The following is a 16,655-nucleotide window of genomic DNA, read 5'->3' on the forward strand; positions in this document are numbered from 1 at the left end:
AAATGACTTATTTCAAAACTATTTAGTAAATAGCACATCTAAATAATATGCAGTAATTTGTGATATCAAATCTTTTTTTACATTTTACTTTTCTTTTTTGAAGTTGGTTTTCTTTATCGTAGTTATTTTTAATGTACATACAACAACTATGATATAACATTTGATTTTTTTTCAATTATACCTTTTTTTATCAACTGGCAATTTAGTTTAGTTTTCTCTAAAAATTTCTGGCAACACATATGATGATATCGGAACGATTTTAATTTTTATCGGACAATGTGAAAGGGCAAATTGTATCCGATATCGGATATCGGATACAATTTGCCCTTTCACATTGTCCGATAAAATCGTTCCGATATCATCATGAGTGTTGCCAGAAATTTTTAGAGAAAACTAAACTATATTGCCAGTTGATAAAAAAAGGTATAATTAAAAAAAATCAAATGTTATAAATCATAGTTGCACATGTACATTAAAAATAACTACGATAAAGAAAAACAACTTCAAAAAAGAAAAGTTAAATGTAAAAAAAGATTTGATATCACAAATTACTGCATATTATTTAGATGTGCTAACTTATGTTAACACATTATAAATTAAATAAATTTATATCAATACCTACTACAACCTAGTATTATTTAATATGTAGTTTTAGTAATACCATGGACGAATATAATTTATATTTGTCTATGGTAATACATATTAGTAAATACCTTTCAAAATCTATTAAATATATTTTTAGCAAGACGTACCTAGTCATTTAGTCATTTTTTCACTACATACATTTGTAAAAGTTCATGTAGTACCTATGATATATTTATTAAGTGATACAATCTTGGTTCACATTTTCTTTTCTTTTTCTTATTACACTGTAATATCCTAAAATAATATTGTCACTCGTTCAAATATATTTGTAATATGATTGTTGTAATAATTTCCTGTAAGTAAAGATACATAAATTATTTTATTGTCACAAACAATAATTATTTTAGAATTAAGAGTTTTCAAGCTTTGTATTCTTTGTTGTAAATTCAAAATAAAAATAAAATCGGTGTGAAATCTCCTCCTTTTTTTGAAGTCGGTTATTTGAATTCAAGAACGCAATATATTTTTGTTTACTTCAGTTCATTCATATTTTAATACGGCAAATAAAAATACCTGCCGTATAAATCGTATTTTAAATGCCTATAAATACTTAAATGTGTGTTTTCTTAATAAAAAAAGGTTTCTTATAATAGAAAGGGTTTTAGGTTAAAAGCAAAGAATTTTTTCAAAAATTGAGCGCCCCATAAGACTGAAAATACACAAACTAGTGCTTTTTTGCTGTTGGTATACTGCCTTTTCGAAAATTGAGTTGGCAACACTGAACATTATCGTCCGATAGCCACTGGGAATATCGGTGTCGGCTCCGATATCCGATATCGGACCGGACAATGTGAAAGACAGGCACATATTTCATACATTTTACTTCCCTCCGATATCGGATATCGGCTATCGGCTTCCGATATCCGATATCGGATCGGATAATGTGAAAACGCTCTAAGCTGTGTTTAGCGCGCCCTTTTTCCTCTTTTTCAATAGAAAATATTTGTCAACAAAACAGCTACTAGACATACCTACTTGCTCTGTGCTACTAGAATACAAGCTAACAAACGTGAACCAAACAAAACAACCTTAATATTACCACATATTACTTTACTCTATGAAAACAACCTAAAAGTTTATGCAGACCAGACAAGAGACCCGACCACAATCGCCATCTACTCCAAATGAAAATGAAAAATTTATAAATTTAAAATACCCAAATACCTAATCATGTCTCAGGATCTATAATCATCAATAGTTAAGAAATAATAAAAATATAAAATGAATGAAGAAAACAATAAGTTGCCTACATCAGTTTTAAGTTATTATGTGCAAATTTACTGCAAAAAAAGAAAAATCGATACGAATAAAAGCAAAGTAAGTAAGGACTTATGTATCGAACATAATAGATTAGATACATACCTATTTATTCCTTTTTTTTTCAATTATTTACGAATAATACAATTTTATTTTAGTATAAAAGTTTGGTATCAGAAGCCACAAGATCGTGGTTAAATCTGAGTGCTTCCAAGCGAAAAATAATAACAATGAAGTATGAAAATTGCTATCTAAAATTACGGAAACGGTTTGCTGATAAATTGCGGAACACCATACCATTTTCAAATAAAAGTCAAGCAAAAGGATCCAGTACAGGGTAAGTTCAGAAGTTTTAAATTGATTCAAAGTTTGGATTATCAACATAAAAGAAGCACTTGACTACAATCTCACCTGATGAAACTAAGATGTGGTCTAGAGAATAAGATTTTTCATCACTACGATAAAAAGATATGTCTATGTCACCTCCGAAATTGCCCAATGGATAATACTTGTATACGTAGAATATTATTATTAGTCTGTGATGATACATATTATGGTATGGTATGGTATATGGTACATATTATGGTAGATTTTAAATTTTCAATATATTTTACCCACTCCCAAAAATGATGGAAATCTGAATTCATAGCCTTTTCCTTTTACCATAAGAATAATATTAAAACATAATATACAAATCTCAATTATTGTAATTCACCTAATAATGTTACAGTGACATTAGCAGGACACACTCTTTAGAAGATGTATGCAATATCACATTGGAACACTCAGAAATTGAAAATGACCAGAGTTTTAATATAAATAACCAAAGTATATGTTCACCAGATCATCAGGAACAGTAAGTTCTTATTAATCTTATTCAAATCTGTGTTAAAAAAGTTCCAATACATATTATTTGAAGCAATTTAAATTATTAATATAATGTAATGATAATCCATTCGTTTTTTTTCTATAGAATAATTGAATCAAATAGTACACACCAAGAGGAAGAAACAAATCAATCACAACTTCCCAATGCATCAATTGTTAAACCAAGTCCACCCCAATTCAGGTATGTGTTTTAAGGTTATGTTAAATGTATTTTTTACAAGTTCTGTCCAGCCCACTGGTTTATTCTTAAAGCATCAAAATCAAATCTTTTTAGCAATAAAAACTACCCAGGAAAGGGACAGATATTGATACTCATTTTTGTAATTTTCCAGAACTACAGAGGAGCTCTATTATATAATTAATAAAAATACTGAAGATCTAGACCCATGGAGGAGCTTAACAGAAAATCATAAGAAAAAATATTCTACTGCTGCAACTCGTATTAAAAGACTTTACCTTATGGAATATACAAATTATTTAGAAAATCTTTCAACTGAAGAACTTTATAAACAGTATAAAAGTATACATGATACATAAATAAATAATAGTTATTTTTCAGAAATATTGAAACCTTTTATATATTTTCATGATTCAAAAGCACTTCTAAATGCAGTCTGGATGTTTAAGTTTGAGTTTATTGGATGTAAATAAATAAAAATCAATAATTTGATAGAGTAATTTATTTTAAATATCCTTATTGGAACAAGGTAACTAAATGGAATAATAATTTATAAATCATATCAATAATTTAATAACTGTTATTCAATCACTAAGTTAAGACTAAATCTAAATTAATATTATGAGAACATAAATGTCTTAAATACCTATAATGTTTAGTGGTAATTTTACAATAATGTGAGAAAAATTATTGGCCACAAAGCAAACCTACTGCCATACCAGCTGCAAAGGAAGCTAAAAATACATGTGATTCGGTTGCACGGTACTGGTCATCACCAATAAAATTATTATACCAGTGTTTGGCTTTTTTCTCTTTTTTCTTTATTAATTCCTCAGCTTTATCAAGTTTTCGGTCCACAAACCTCTCAACCTAAAAAGTAACATAATAGTTTAAATTTAAAATATAAGTTCTTGGAAAAAGTTTATTTAAAGTATTATTGGCAATTATAAAATATAAAAAAGTGATATAAAATAAAATTATTTATTTTATACTTGACTGCTTCAGTTAACAGCTTAAGCTGATTCACTTACAACAAAAAAATCATGAAGTAGCAATTCCAAAAAAGAAACCTCCTGCAAAGCCTGTTGAATAATATGAATTATCTTTGGCAAATAATAACACCTGTAACAAAAATGTTTCCAATATATTTAAAAACTCTAAAACTGAGAGAATTATAGTGGCAGTCAAGTATAAACAATTTCTTCAAAATATTTTTTTGAAGTTTTATATTTTTGTCATCTAATCTTACTTTTTCCATCCAATCGGGTGATTTTCCTGTAGCCTCTTTCTCTATTTTATCAGTAATTTTGTCCACTTTCTTATTAATTTTATCCCAGTTAATATCGATAAATCCTTTTTGACTGGCAATGTGTAACAATATAACACCGCCTCCTAAACCAACTGCGGCAATCTTTCCTATTTTCATAGTAATGAAACCTGTAATCCTGTTAATACGATGTTATAAACATGATTAATTCCAAAAGTAAACAAAGAATGCAATGAGTCAATGATAACTTACCATCCTGACGCAGTTCCTAAAATTAGCTGTTTCGTCGCTGAAGTTTTTCCAATGTCAGCAATTGCTTTTTCAATGAAGTTTTTTGCATCATCTACGATCTTTTTAGCATCCTCTGATGCATCTTCAGTCTTGGGTTTAGCCATTTTATATATTTTGTGTTCCAATACAAGTAGCACTTAGTAGTTAAAAGCCGCACCGTACCTAACTACCTAGTCACAGTGTTATCGATTGAATGAAGTTGAACTGTTGAAGTGAAGAGTAGACAGAAGAATCTCGATTCACGAATCACGAATCAAATGAAAATAGAATTTATATGTTGGTACTTTCTGTAGTTGGTAGATACTAGAATGCTCATTATTGCTCTGAGCTAGAATGCGTTTCACGAAAGAGTTCCCCTGCCGTTATGTTGGCATACCTGACTGTCAAAAACGAAAATATTTTTTTTTAATCAAAAATGACAGAGAAAATATTCTCCTTTCTTCCTAGCCTTATCCCGTATCTTACGGGGTCGGCTGCCTAGAAAGGAGAATATTTTCTCTGTCATTTTTGATTCAAAAAAAAATATTTTCGTTTTTGACAGTCAGGTAAGCCAACATAACGGCAGGGGAACTCTTTCGTGAAACGCACTCTACTAAAGTCAAAATGAAGAGAAATGTCAAAGCAAGTCTTTTTTGTCTCGTGTTATAGATAGAATAATCGCCATGAAAAAAGTCTCTCGGCGAACGTAGACAGAGAAACCAATAGACAAATTGATATCTTATGTCGCATTCACACAAGAAAAAGAGCAACTTATGCCGGTGTTGTGTAAAGAAATGAGAGAGAACGATAAAATTTTTTGTTTCACCCAGCGTGCCACTTTTTTCAAGAAAAGAAACCTACTTTGCTAAACAAAGTTTGACAGCTAACTATCGTCTTCCCTAAAAATATAGTTTTTACATGTTATAAGTTAGAAGTAATTCATTGTGTTTGGTTTTGCATAATTTAAACTTACCGTTAATACCTTATAAAATAATACCATGGTGCGGTGTAGTGTTAAAGGGTGTAAAAGTGATAGTGGAACGAAAATGCCTGGATTGTCTTTTCACTCGTAAGTATACAACTCTTTATCAGTTAATAGGCCTTCATGATACTTTAGCGTGTTAATATATTGTGTATCACGTGCTGTTGACTTGAATACATTGTTTAAAAACCACAAAAATAACAATTATAAATTTTAACCTAAAAAATTTTGTGTTGCCAACTTTTCTACAAATTGTTACCCACTATTATGGGAAATCTTAATATATATAAATCTCGTGTCACAATGTTTGTCCTCAATGGACTCCTAAACCACTTAACCGATTATAATAAAATTCGCACACCATATGCAGTTCGGTCCAACTTGAGAGATAGGATAGTTAAAAACATGTAGGTACCACGGGCGAAGCCGGGGCGGACCGCTAGTAATAATATATATTCTGCAGTGTGTATTTAATTAAATATCTGAAATATTCAATGGCTTTTTCCAGTTTTCCTGGACCGGATAATTTACGAAAAATTTGGATTGTAGCTACAGGACGAACAGCTTGGAAACCAAAACCGTCATCAAAAATTTGCAGCAACCATTTTGAGAAAAAAATGTTGATCCAAAAGAAAAAACTTACAATGCTATATCCTTATGCTGTACCTATTCTGGTAAATATTTAGTGGCATATTAATCTTATCATTTAAAGTCTCAACTTTTATATTATGTTTTATGTTTTTAAAATTTAATCACCTGTAGAAAAACATTATTTTGTGCATTTTATTACTTTTATAGACATTTTATTATTATATTATTTTATTATATATATATATATATATATATATATTTATATATATATATATTATTTTACATTTATAGACAAATGTTAACTAACGAAATTTTTTTGAACTTCCGTCCTTATTGCTCATTAAAAAAAATGTTTAAATAATTGTCGGTAAAATATTTCACTTTTTGGAGCCCTTCATATAAATATACTTAACAAGATCGCGCCATAAAAGTTTAAAAAATGTTAATACTTTGTTTATAATATTTTTTCAAGTTAAGTAACTTGAACAAAAAACTAGAAATTTCTAGTATTTTATTAACTTGAAAAATTTTTTTCTTAGAAATTTCTAGTTTTTTGTTAACTTTTTGTTAAGTACATATAACACGCATTGATTATAGGAAGATGCATAAGGCCACCCAGTAAGGACTTGTACCCAGTAACGATTGCGACATCGCGCACACCTGCGGTTCCAGAAAGTATTACGGCAATCACCACCACCGCAACGCTGCCCCGCCGAAGTCAATGGACGCTCTTGGTTCCAACATTGAACCGGAGGGACGTAGTTAATTAAGTTAGAGATAATTTAAATGTAATTTTTTTATTACAATAAATTATTATTAAGTAAATTTCGTTTTTTTTGCGCCTTCGCGGGTTGGTCAATATAATTAAAGTGTGTATCTGTTAATTTACGAAAATAAACATTATTTTATTTATTTTATTTTATAAAAAATAATAAACAATCGAGTTTTCATCTACATTATCATTACATACACATTTTCATATGGGATTATGATAATGATATATGTACATATTATATAATACATAGGTATGTGTAAATACATAATATGTATTACCCATCTAAAAGTAATATGTTTATTATATACTAGCTGCGCTCCGCGGTTTCACCCGCGTGTCTCCACTCCTGTTGGTCTTAGTGTTACGGTACAATATAGCCTTCCTCGATCAATGGGCTATCTAACACTGAAAGAATTTTTCAAATCGGAATCAAAGTAGTTCCTGCGAATATCCCTTCCCTACTCACCTTCACCCCGTCCCGTACTACGCCTCCTCATTGAATTATACAGTATACCTACTATTTTCTGTAAATTGACACTTTTAAAAATTCGTTATATCTTTTGAATGGAATATCGCGGACTTTCTTGTAGATATTGATCCATTCTATAATACCGTAGAACATTTTTTTGTTCTATCTTCAATAGATTCCGCAGCGCACGCGATGACAGAATTTTTATTAAGGATACATTATTGCATTTTTGGTAAGGATCTCTAATTTTTTTGAAAATGCAATATAGCCTATGTTGCTCAGTGAAGATGCAGCTTTCTAATGGTGAAAGAATTTTTGAAATCGGTCCAGTAGTTTATGCGTGAAAACCATACATACATACATAATTACAAACCTTTCCTCTTTATAATATTAAGTATAGAAATGTAAGTATGTATCTACATAATATCATTATGTGGATATCTCATTATTATCCACTTATGTGAATAATGATATTGAGAGATTTGTATCTTACAAATTGTGGGGTAAATTTTCCCTCATACGGTAACCCTAAATATTGTGACGTAATCTTTTCTATCCCTTTCTGCGACACGCATTGCCGGTGTCTATTGGATTCTCCGTCTACGCTCGGCGAAGGTAGGAAGTTAGGAACCACAAAACAGTAAAAACAAATAGAAGTGCTATAATGTCATAATTATAGGTCTACCAGAATCTGATGGCATATTTATATTTAAGAAATAAAAGATTTTCATGTGGCAACTTATTTGACACCTATCAAATTGGTTGTCAAATTATTTGTCTTTTTTGCAGTTGATAAATAAATTTTAGGATTTTGTCTAAAAAATCTTCGAAAATGTCGAAAAAGCCGCTGCGATCACAAGCAAGAGGTGTTGTTTATAATGTGTACAGAAAAACATTCGATGAAGAAGGTTCAAACACATCACAATTTTCAATTTTTAAGATCTTATTGGTAAATTGGACTTACCCGTTTTGATACTTTAAATTAAAAATATTATAAGTAGGTAACTATAGTATTGTTTGTTGATTACAACATAATTTTATGAAAACTTATTACAGGAGTTTCCAATACGGCTATTCGTCAAGTCCAAGCTGTCCAAGTCAATTTTATAATGTGTGTATCTGTTTATACTTACGAAAATAAACATTTTTGTTTGTTGTTTTGTGTTGTTTTATTTTATTTTTATTTTATTTTATAAAAAATTATAAGCAGTCTAGTTTTCTATCGATATAACATCGATATTTTTACATGGCATAATGATAATGAACATACAAATATAGGTATATTGTGTAAATAATAATATGTATTACCTGTATAAAAGTAATATGTATATGGGCGTATTCAGAAAGAAAGCTTGAAACTTATAAGCGCTTATAAGCGCTTATAAGTTTCAAGCTTTCTTTCTGAATACGCCCTATTTTACATGTAAGTATGTACGTACCCACATAATATTAAGTGGATATCTCATTATTGGGCGTATTCAGAAAGAAAGCTTGAAACTTATAAGCGCTTATAAGCGCTTATCGGCGCTTATAAGCGCTGGTAACCCGCGCAGGAAAATATATGAACATGCGCTTATAAGCGCTGATCGGCGCCGACAAGTTCCAACAAGTTTCAACAAACTTGTCGGCGCCGATCAGCGCTTATAAGCGCATGTTCATATATTTTCCTGCGCGGGTTACCAGCGCTTATAAGCGCCGATAAGCGCTTATAAGCGCTTATAAGTTTCAAGCTTTCTTTATGAATACGAGTACAGTATTGTCCACTTATGTAATGTGACTAATGATATTGAGAACAAACTAAAAAATAAGCAGTATCAAGATCGTTCAGTCCATTTTCCCTAGGGTTGCACACTCAAAATTTTGATTTCCCTAATTGCCATCAGATTCTGGTTTACCTATATATCATTTAGTACTTAGATCAATATGTAATGGATGGAGTACGCTGGCAAATGTTCTAACTAAACTTTCTGCTGATTTTGGTGCGGGGAGGGTAACTCACACTATTGAAACACAATCACACATTCACAAAAATAATTTGTATCACGAAAGTCGTAAAAATTTACGACCTTTTATGCGACGAGTTTTTAAATTTAACTCTATCCCTAAGTTCATAAAGATTTAATTTGTATTTCATTCCAAGTTGTCTCGTGGGGAGTGCGGTTCAATATCGCGTTCTAAATTCAACTTTATAACTTAGATTATAAAGATTAAATTTGTATTTCTTTAAAAGATAGTCTCGTAAGGAATGCGGTTCATTATCGCGTTTTAAATTCAACTTTATCTTTTAGTTTATAATGATTAAATTTGTATATTTTCTTTCCATGATAGTCTCCTGTCTCGTGGGGCCGCATCAATGATCGAGTAAACATGACTCGATTATTTGTCTTGATCATATCGCTAAACGATACATCGACGATTATTAGAAATTGCATTTAATTAGAAATGTACGTTAAAAAAATAAAAAAATATACACAAATGAAAGGTTATTCCATCTTTTTTAATATTCGACATGTTTGAATTGCTTCTGCAAGTCTTGACAGTGCAAAACGGCATTTTTAGCGGAGCACTCGCAGACGTCCTTTCGATGTTTTACGAATACGCAGAGTGTTTGTAATCGATTACGCAAGTAGTTTTTATGAAAGCATAAGATTTTTCGATTCGAATAATCTTATACCTCGGCAAAAGGGGAAACGCCTGCGAGTGTTATCCATTACTTAATGATCTAAGATTTAGTATGAAAACACACGTGGCGATGTCCGTTTGTTTCAGCTAATCTCTGAAACGGCTTTACCTATTCTGACGGGACTTTTACTGACAGATAGCTGATATTTTAAGGAGTAACTTAGGACTATTTTTTATACTGATATTCCCGCCGGAACATTTGTAACTCATTCATATTTTATATAGATTTTACACTTATCACATGATATTGTAACAATGGCATTTGTAACTTGTATAACAATGAAAAAATTAAACAATAGACCATGGTCGATAATTTTTAAAACCAAAAAAATTATAGTAGGATGAAACCCAATAGAAAAGGAGGGGAATATTATAAAAATGAAAGGAAACAGTTTTTCTTTGATGATTTTGGCTTGAAATTGACCCGTCGAAGCAACGCGTTTAAAAAGAAGCGGAGTAGCTTACAATTTGGTAAACAGCATCAGCTGATGCAAAACACAACTTTCCTGTATTTACAAAGGATGTTAATGCTATATATTGGTTCATATCCAAGCTTTGTAGCCAAAAGTTATTTAAAACTATCATTCTATACCAATTAAAATTGTATGTACCTACCTATAAAGTATGACCAGTAATCTATACATATAATAAATCTGTAGAAGGGTCAATTCTGTACATTGAAAATATTGAAAAAATAAATAGCAGGGGGTGTTACTGGATCGATACCAAACCCAAATATGTGATTTAAAAAAAATTTGTCTGTATGTCTGTCTGTCTGTCTGTATGTGAAGGCATCACGTAAAAACTAACGGTTCGATTTCGATGAAACTTGGTATAATTATACCTTATTATCCTGGGCATAAAATAGGATACTTTTTATCCCGGAAAAATACGTAGAAATAAATAAATCTTAATTTTTCCGCGCGGACGGAGTCGCGGGCGGAAGCTAGTATTATAATATAAATACTGTTAAAAATATTTGTCGTTATTATTTATAGACCATGATTTTTAGTTTTTTCTATTTCAAAAAATCCTGAATATACAAACCAGCGTGGTGACTCCACAGAAAGAGACAAAAACAACACTGACGTCATGGTCATATTTTCTTGTTACAAGTCATAGTGCAATCTCCAGTGTATTAGATATAAGCTTCTTGGTTTCATCCATGTATCTTCCTACTATTATTTTTTTTTCACTTTTTATTATTTTTAAAGGCTTCTACCCTACCTACGATACCAACAAAAAGAAAATGTTCATGGATGTTATTCTTTTTATTTACTTTTCAATTATTTAAATTAAAACATTATTTCACATCTTTACATTTCCTTACTAATTTTTTCGTCACGTTCTGGTTTCTGTACACTTTGATTTGTAAATATATTTAATATCGCACGACAATCAGGATATAACTCATATTGAAACCGTTGAATACCCCTTTTAGTTCTCTTTATAACACCCTGGTCTCTTAGTACCATATCAATAGCTTTTTCTTCAGTTAAATTAGGTAGTTCAGAAGCCACTATTTTGAGGTCACAAAGTGGAGCTCCATCAACCTATAAATTAAGAATTAAAGTTAGAAGTAGGTAGTTATATTCATTTACATGCAAAGATTGCATTGACTTGCATGCAAAATTATATAATATATTTTTAATTATGGTAAATTGACAATTTTCTTAACCTTGATACATACTTTACATTGGAATGATAATTCAAAATCATGATCCACAGCGGGCCACTTCTGTGATAAAACATCTCTGTCCCACATAATTAAGTGTGTGTTTTCTAAAACTCTGTTTGGAGCACTTTTAAAACCTGCCCAGAGTTCTGAACAAAAATGAGGTGTAACCGGGGATAGCATTATTATGAGTGATGCTAATGCCAATTCAAACTCTTTGCTTTTTGCTATTACATCGCCAGGCACATTATTCTGAAAAAAATAATTAAATATATAATGTCTAAGAACACTCACTATTAATTATCTTTGAATAAACCTTTGGAATAAACCTTTCCCCGCGCTTTTGTTCATTTGTATGGAAAAGTTTAAATCATTCTACACCGTGCCGGAGTCGGAAACAATATCCGTCGACATTAAAACGTCGCTTTGCTATACAAATTAAGGCACCTCACAGCTTTTATCCACTTATAAAATCCTATCTTAGTGAACGTCGCTTTCAAATTCTGGAAAGTGGAAAGACATCAAACATCTACAACATCAGAGCAGGTGTGCCACAAGGTTCAGTGCTTGGACCAGTACTATACACACTTTTTACAGCTGACTTACCGCTTACTGAAAACGTTACTACAGCAACATTCGCTGATGACACAGCAATACTAGCAAGTAGTAAGGATCCGGCAATTGCATCAAAAAATTTACAAAAAGGTCTCAACGCGATCACGGACTGGATGGAGAGGTGGAAAATTAAAGCGAGCTCCTCAAAATCGGTACACGTCACCTTTACGCTTCGAAAAGAAGATTGCCCGCCTGTAAAGCTTAAAGATTCTACACTACCACACACTGACAGAGTTCGCTACCTCGGGCTACACTTGGATCGACGTTTGACCTGGAACCACCACATCAAAGCAAAAAGAGAAGAAATAAACATTCGCTACCGCAGCTTGTACTGGATACTGGGCCGGAAAAGTCGCCTGTCACTGGACAACAAACTACTGATATACAAAAGTGTAATTAAACCTATATGGACATACGGCATTCAACTATGGGGTAGTGCCAGTAATTCATCGATCTCGCTACTGCAACGACAGCAAAATACTATACTGCGAACTCTCAGCAATGCCCCCTGGTTTACTACTAATGCTGAAATTCAAAGCCACACTAACATATGCTCCATAAAAGATGAAATTAACACGCATACAAAATCTTATGTAGCCAGACTGGAGAAACATCCCAACAAATTAGCTAGCCAACTGATAAAAAGGTCCTACCACAAACGTCTTAAAAGAAAAGATGTAATCTAGCTTTTTTACTTGAAGAGCAGTTGTCCTCACTGGAGGGCTCGCTCTACATGCCAAACTTTGCCTGACAACACATCCGCTTATAGCGAAAACCGCTGATTGCAGATGAAACAAAAGAAAAATAAAAAAAAAAAAAAAATTAAAACGTCGCGTCGTGCCCAGTCCGAGACACAGTCAGGCACAAATCACTCCCCACAAAAAAAATATAATAATCAAGAACGTGCCGCCGGTCGTCCGCGTCGCGTCGCACGGACATGGCGTGGCCCGGTCGCAACATGGTGTAGCGAAAATTCTTCGCAAAAAATAAAAATCGTTCCAGCTATTTATGAGATCAGTGTCAAATATCCTTACAAAAATAATATAATTTTTGAAATTAATACAACTTAGAAAACAGGAGGTCATCACATTATTTTTTCTGCATGTTCTCTATTATGTATAAACTAGCTGAGCCACGGGGATTCTCCCGCATTGCTCCGCTCCTGTTGGTCTTAGCGTGATGATATAGCCTATAGCCTTCCTCGATAAATGGGCTATCTAACATTAAAAATTTTCAAATTGGACCAGTAGTTCCTGAGATTAGCGCATTCAAACTGTTCAACTACAATAACTCTTCAGCTTTATAATATTAGTATAGATTACTTACCCTCAACACATTTGTTAAACTCTGTAACTGTGAGATTCCCACACTTAATTTCTGAGTATACTTAAAATGGTAAGTTGATGTTGCAGTAAAATAGTTTCTGGCCTTATTAATTTTTTCCTCAAATTCATTGAAAGTCTCAGTTGACAGATTATTATTGTCCATGTTTATATTATTTCTATGAGCCAAAAATTCTCTCATTGTTATCCATAGCCTATGTTGCCAATTTAAGACACCTGGTAATGCTGAAAAAAAAAGATATAGGTATACAATTTAATAGACAGTAGTAAATCAATGATCACACATGAAAAATTTATACAAAATTGTTTTTACTTGCATCAGACCAACGTCTTGCTGTAGCAGGAGGAACATCTGCTAGTATAAGCAGTCGAGTCGTATCACAGCCATATGTTGATAATAATGTCAAGGGATTAACCCCATTATACTTAGATTTACTCATTTTTTCCCATTGTACAGAGACTGCTTCTCCTGTATGTTTTTCTACATATTTTTTGCCTATCTTTTCAACATTTTCTGGTGATATATATTTACCCGATGATTTAATTTTATATGACTGTCCCATTACCATTCCTTGCACTAAAAGTTTTTTAAATGGTTCATTCATTGGGGTCCATCCCAGTGAATGTAAAAAGTAACTCATAAATCTAGCATAATATAAATGTAGAACAGCATGTTCCTTGCCACCAATGTAACAGTGTACAGGAGTTTTTCCTTCTAATTTTTCTGGACTAAATGGTAAATTTTCATTTGAATTATCTAAAAATCTATAATAGTACCATGAGGAATCAACAAATGTGTCCATAGTATCTGTTTCTCGAGAAGCATCACCATCACATTTAGGGCATTTACAATTTTTCCAGCTGTCTATTTTGGATAAACTATTTCCTTTCACATGTTCTTTAGGTAATTCCACAGGTAGTTCAGCATACGGTACAGGAACAGTACCACATTTTCTACAATGAATAATTGGTATAGGTGTTCCCCAATACCTTTGTCTAGATATCAACCAATCCTTTAATTTTGAACTCACAAAGTAACCACCACAATTTTTACTTTTAGCAAGTTTAACAACCTTTTTGTTCTCTGATTCATAGTCTATTGTACTAAAAGTTTTTTTAAGTGGAATATTCAAAGATTCTGATATTTTTTTATCATCAGAGTCAAGAGTTGGACACACTAAATATGTATCTCTTCCTTCTGGATAGTTGACATTGTCAGTAACATAAACTTTAATCTCACAGCCTGTAATTGGATTGTAACATAATAAGCTGTTTCTTTCATCAGGTGTCAATTCCTGTATAAAAACATTATCATTACTTATGGTTAAATATTCTGCATGGAGAAATTTGTAGGGATCTGGTGACCAAACCCCTATTGGTCTATTTACATCCTTTATTTTAACTTGTAAGGTAATCACTATGCCATTACATTCGCCGATCCAATGTTTTTGTAAATTTATTATGTCTCTCCAATTCTCTAAAAGGTTACTATCAAGACCATCATATAGATCTTTAGCAAACTGTGTGGTTTTAATAAACCACTGAGTGAGTACTTTTTTCTCAACTTTTGCACCTGATCTCCATGAACAGCCATTTTCATCAACTTGTTCATCAGCTAATACCGTCTTATCAATAGGATCCCAGTTAACATTTGCCTGAAAAAAAAATGAAGCAGCATAAAAAATATGGTAATTTGTAGGTTTTAAATACATAATATGTGAAATAAACATTTTTACAATACCTTACTTTGGTATACTAATCCCTTTTCAAACAGTTTTAAAAATATGTACTGAGTCCACTTATAGTAGCTAGGGTCACATGTTGATAACTCTCGGTTCCAGTCAAAGTTACAGCCAAGGTCTACGAGTTGCTTTTTCATAGAATCTATGTTGGTTTTTGTCCAAACATGAGGTTGAATATTATGTTCAATAGCAGCATTTTCAGCGGGTAATCCAAAAGCATCCCATCCCATTGGATGAATTACATTTTTTCCATTTAGTTTATAAAACCTTGCAATAGTATCAGATATAGAATATACTCTCACATGACCCATGTGTAAGTTTCCCGACGGATATGGAAACATGGGAAGTATATAGAAACTGTCATTACTGTTAATACTTTCGTTTTTAAGGACATCTTGTGACCAGTGCTTTTCGATTTTTAATTTTATTTCAGATGATATATTATTGTCCTATTGGGGAAAAAAGTATAAGTAAATAATACCTACTAATCAATCAAATACATTTTTGTTTATTTTTTACTAGCTTTCCGCCCGCGGCTTCGCCCGCGCAGTCAAAGAAAAACCCGCATAGTTCCCGTTCCCGTAGGATTTCCGGGATAAAACCTATCCTATGTCCCGGGGTAAAAAGTAGCCTATGTCCTTTCTCGGGTATCAAAATATTTCTATACCAAATTTCATGCAAATTGGTTCAGTGGTTTAGGCGTGATTGAGTAACAGACAGACAGACAGAGTTACTTTCGCATTTATAATATTAAGTATGGATTTATCTTACCCATAATCCTAAGGAACTTTTATTTCTAGAGAAAATTGTATGAAATGTGGATTTATTACAATGTCTTAAATATTTGTTCATCATGTTACTCGTATATTTTAAAACGCAGAGCAAGTAATTTAAGTATTAGAATAGACACAAACGATTTATTTAATAAGTGTCATGAGGTATTATTGCACAGTTCTTTCGTTAATTATAACTTAAATATATACTTTCTACTTATTTTTAGGAATATTATGAGGAAGAAATACGGTTGTATATAAATAATTTAAAACTTAGTGTAAAAGATTTGTTAAACAATTATTTACTATATAAATAATAAATGCAATGAAATTTGAAAAGTGATTGCATTCTGTATTTTCAATTTTGATTTGAAAAATGAAACTCGTCTCAATTGAATAAATGTCACATGTCAATGTCAATTTAATTTTAAGGCGAAATTGACACATTATCACTGCAAACTGCAAAGTCTAAAGTCTTTGAGCGTATACGCACTATGCGGGTA

The 16,655-nt window shown here is 31.9% G+C and overlaps 4 protein-coding genes across 6 annotated transcripts; 2 read left to right on the forward strand and 2 right to left on the reverse strand.

The window, feature by feature from the left end:
* The first annotated feature begins 1,532 nt into the window (after positions 1-1,532).
* On the forward strand, positions 1,533-3,845 carry LOC149907750 (uncharacterized). Of its 2 annotated transcripts, none has more exons than XM_090102798.1 (5): positions 1,533-1,962; positions 2,061-2,239; positions 2,633-2,758; positions 2,876-2,971; positions 3,123-3,845. In XM_090102798.1, the coding sequence occupies exons 1-5, from the start codon at positions 1,867-1,869 to the stop codon at positions 3,325-3,327; spliced, it is 702 nt and encodes a 233-aa protein (XP_089958924.1). In that variant the 5' UTR covers positions 1,533-1,866; the 3' UTR covers positions 3,328-3,845. The 2 variants fall into 2 exon arrangements, with proteins under 2 accessions (XP_089958924.1, XP_089958925.1); XM_090102799.1 differs by having other exon boundaries at positions 2,894-2,971.
* On the reverse strand, positions 3,456-4,720 carry LOC149907751 (FUN14 domain-containing protein 1-like). 2 transcript variants are annotated; one of them, XM_090102801.1, is made up of 4 exons: positions 4,488-4,720; positions 4,218-4,413; positions 4,000-4,090; positions 3,701-3,838 (listed from the first exon to the last, which is right to left on the reverse strand). In XM_090102801.1, exons 1-3 carry the CDS (start codon positions 4,628-4,630, stop codon positions 4,010-4,012), a joined length of 420 nt encoding a protein of 139 aa, XP_089958927.1. In that variant the 5' UTR covers positions 4,631-4,720; the 3' UTR covers positions 3,701-3,838; positions 4,000-4,009. The 2 variants fall into 2 exon arrangements, with proteins under 2 accessions (XP_089958926.1, XP_089958927.1); XM_090102800.1 differs by lacking the exon at positions 4,000-4,090 and having other exon boundaries at positions 3,456-3,838; positions 4,488-4,718.
* A 494-nt stretch (positions 4,721-5,214) lies between these two features.
* LOC149907752 (THAP domain-containing protein 6-like) lies at positions 5,215-6,909 on the forward strand. Its single transcript, XM_090103473.1, has 3 exons — positions 5,215-5,574; positions 5,996-6,161; positions 6,676-6,909. Exons 1-3 carry the CDS (start codon positions 5,504-5,506, stop codon positions 6,685-6,687), a joined length of 249 nt encoding a protein of 82 aa, XP_089959599.1. The 5' UTR covers positions 5,215-5,503; the 3' UTR covers positions 6,688-6,909.
* Positions 6,910-11,266: 4,357 nt separating this feature from the next.
* On the reverse strand, positions 11,267-16,401 carry LeuRS-m (Leucyl-tRNA synthetase, mitochondrial). The gene is made up of 6 exons (XM_090102803.1): positions 16,151-16,401; positions 15,379-15,828; positions 13,951-15,292; positions 13,621-13,862; positions 11,695-11,931; positions 11,267-11,557 (listed from the first exon to the last, which is right to left on the reverse strand). Exons 1-6 carry the CDS (start codon positions 16,232-16,234, stop codon positions 11,321-11,323), a joined length of 2,592 nt encoding a protein of 863 aa, XP_089958929.1. The 5' UTR covers positions 16,235-16,401; the 3' UTR covers positions 11,267-11,320.
* Positions 16,402-16,655: the final 254 nt, after the last annotated feature.

Source organism: Colias eurytheme, chromosome 6, assembly GCF_061535395.1.
Source record: "Colias eurytheme isolate Ceu_HAF_F1 chromosome 6, ilColEury1 Martin Lab GWU primary, whole genome shotgun sequence".
In the NCBI taxonomy this organism is placed as follows: Eukaryota; Metazoa; Arthropoda; class Insecta; order Lepidoptera; family Pieridae; genus Colias; species Colias eurytheme.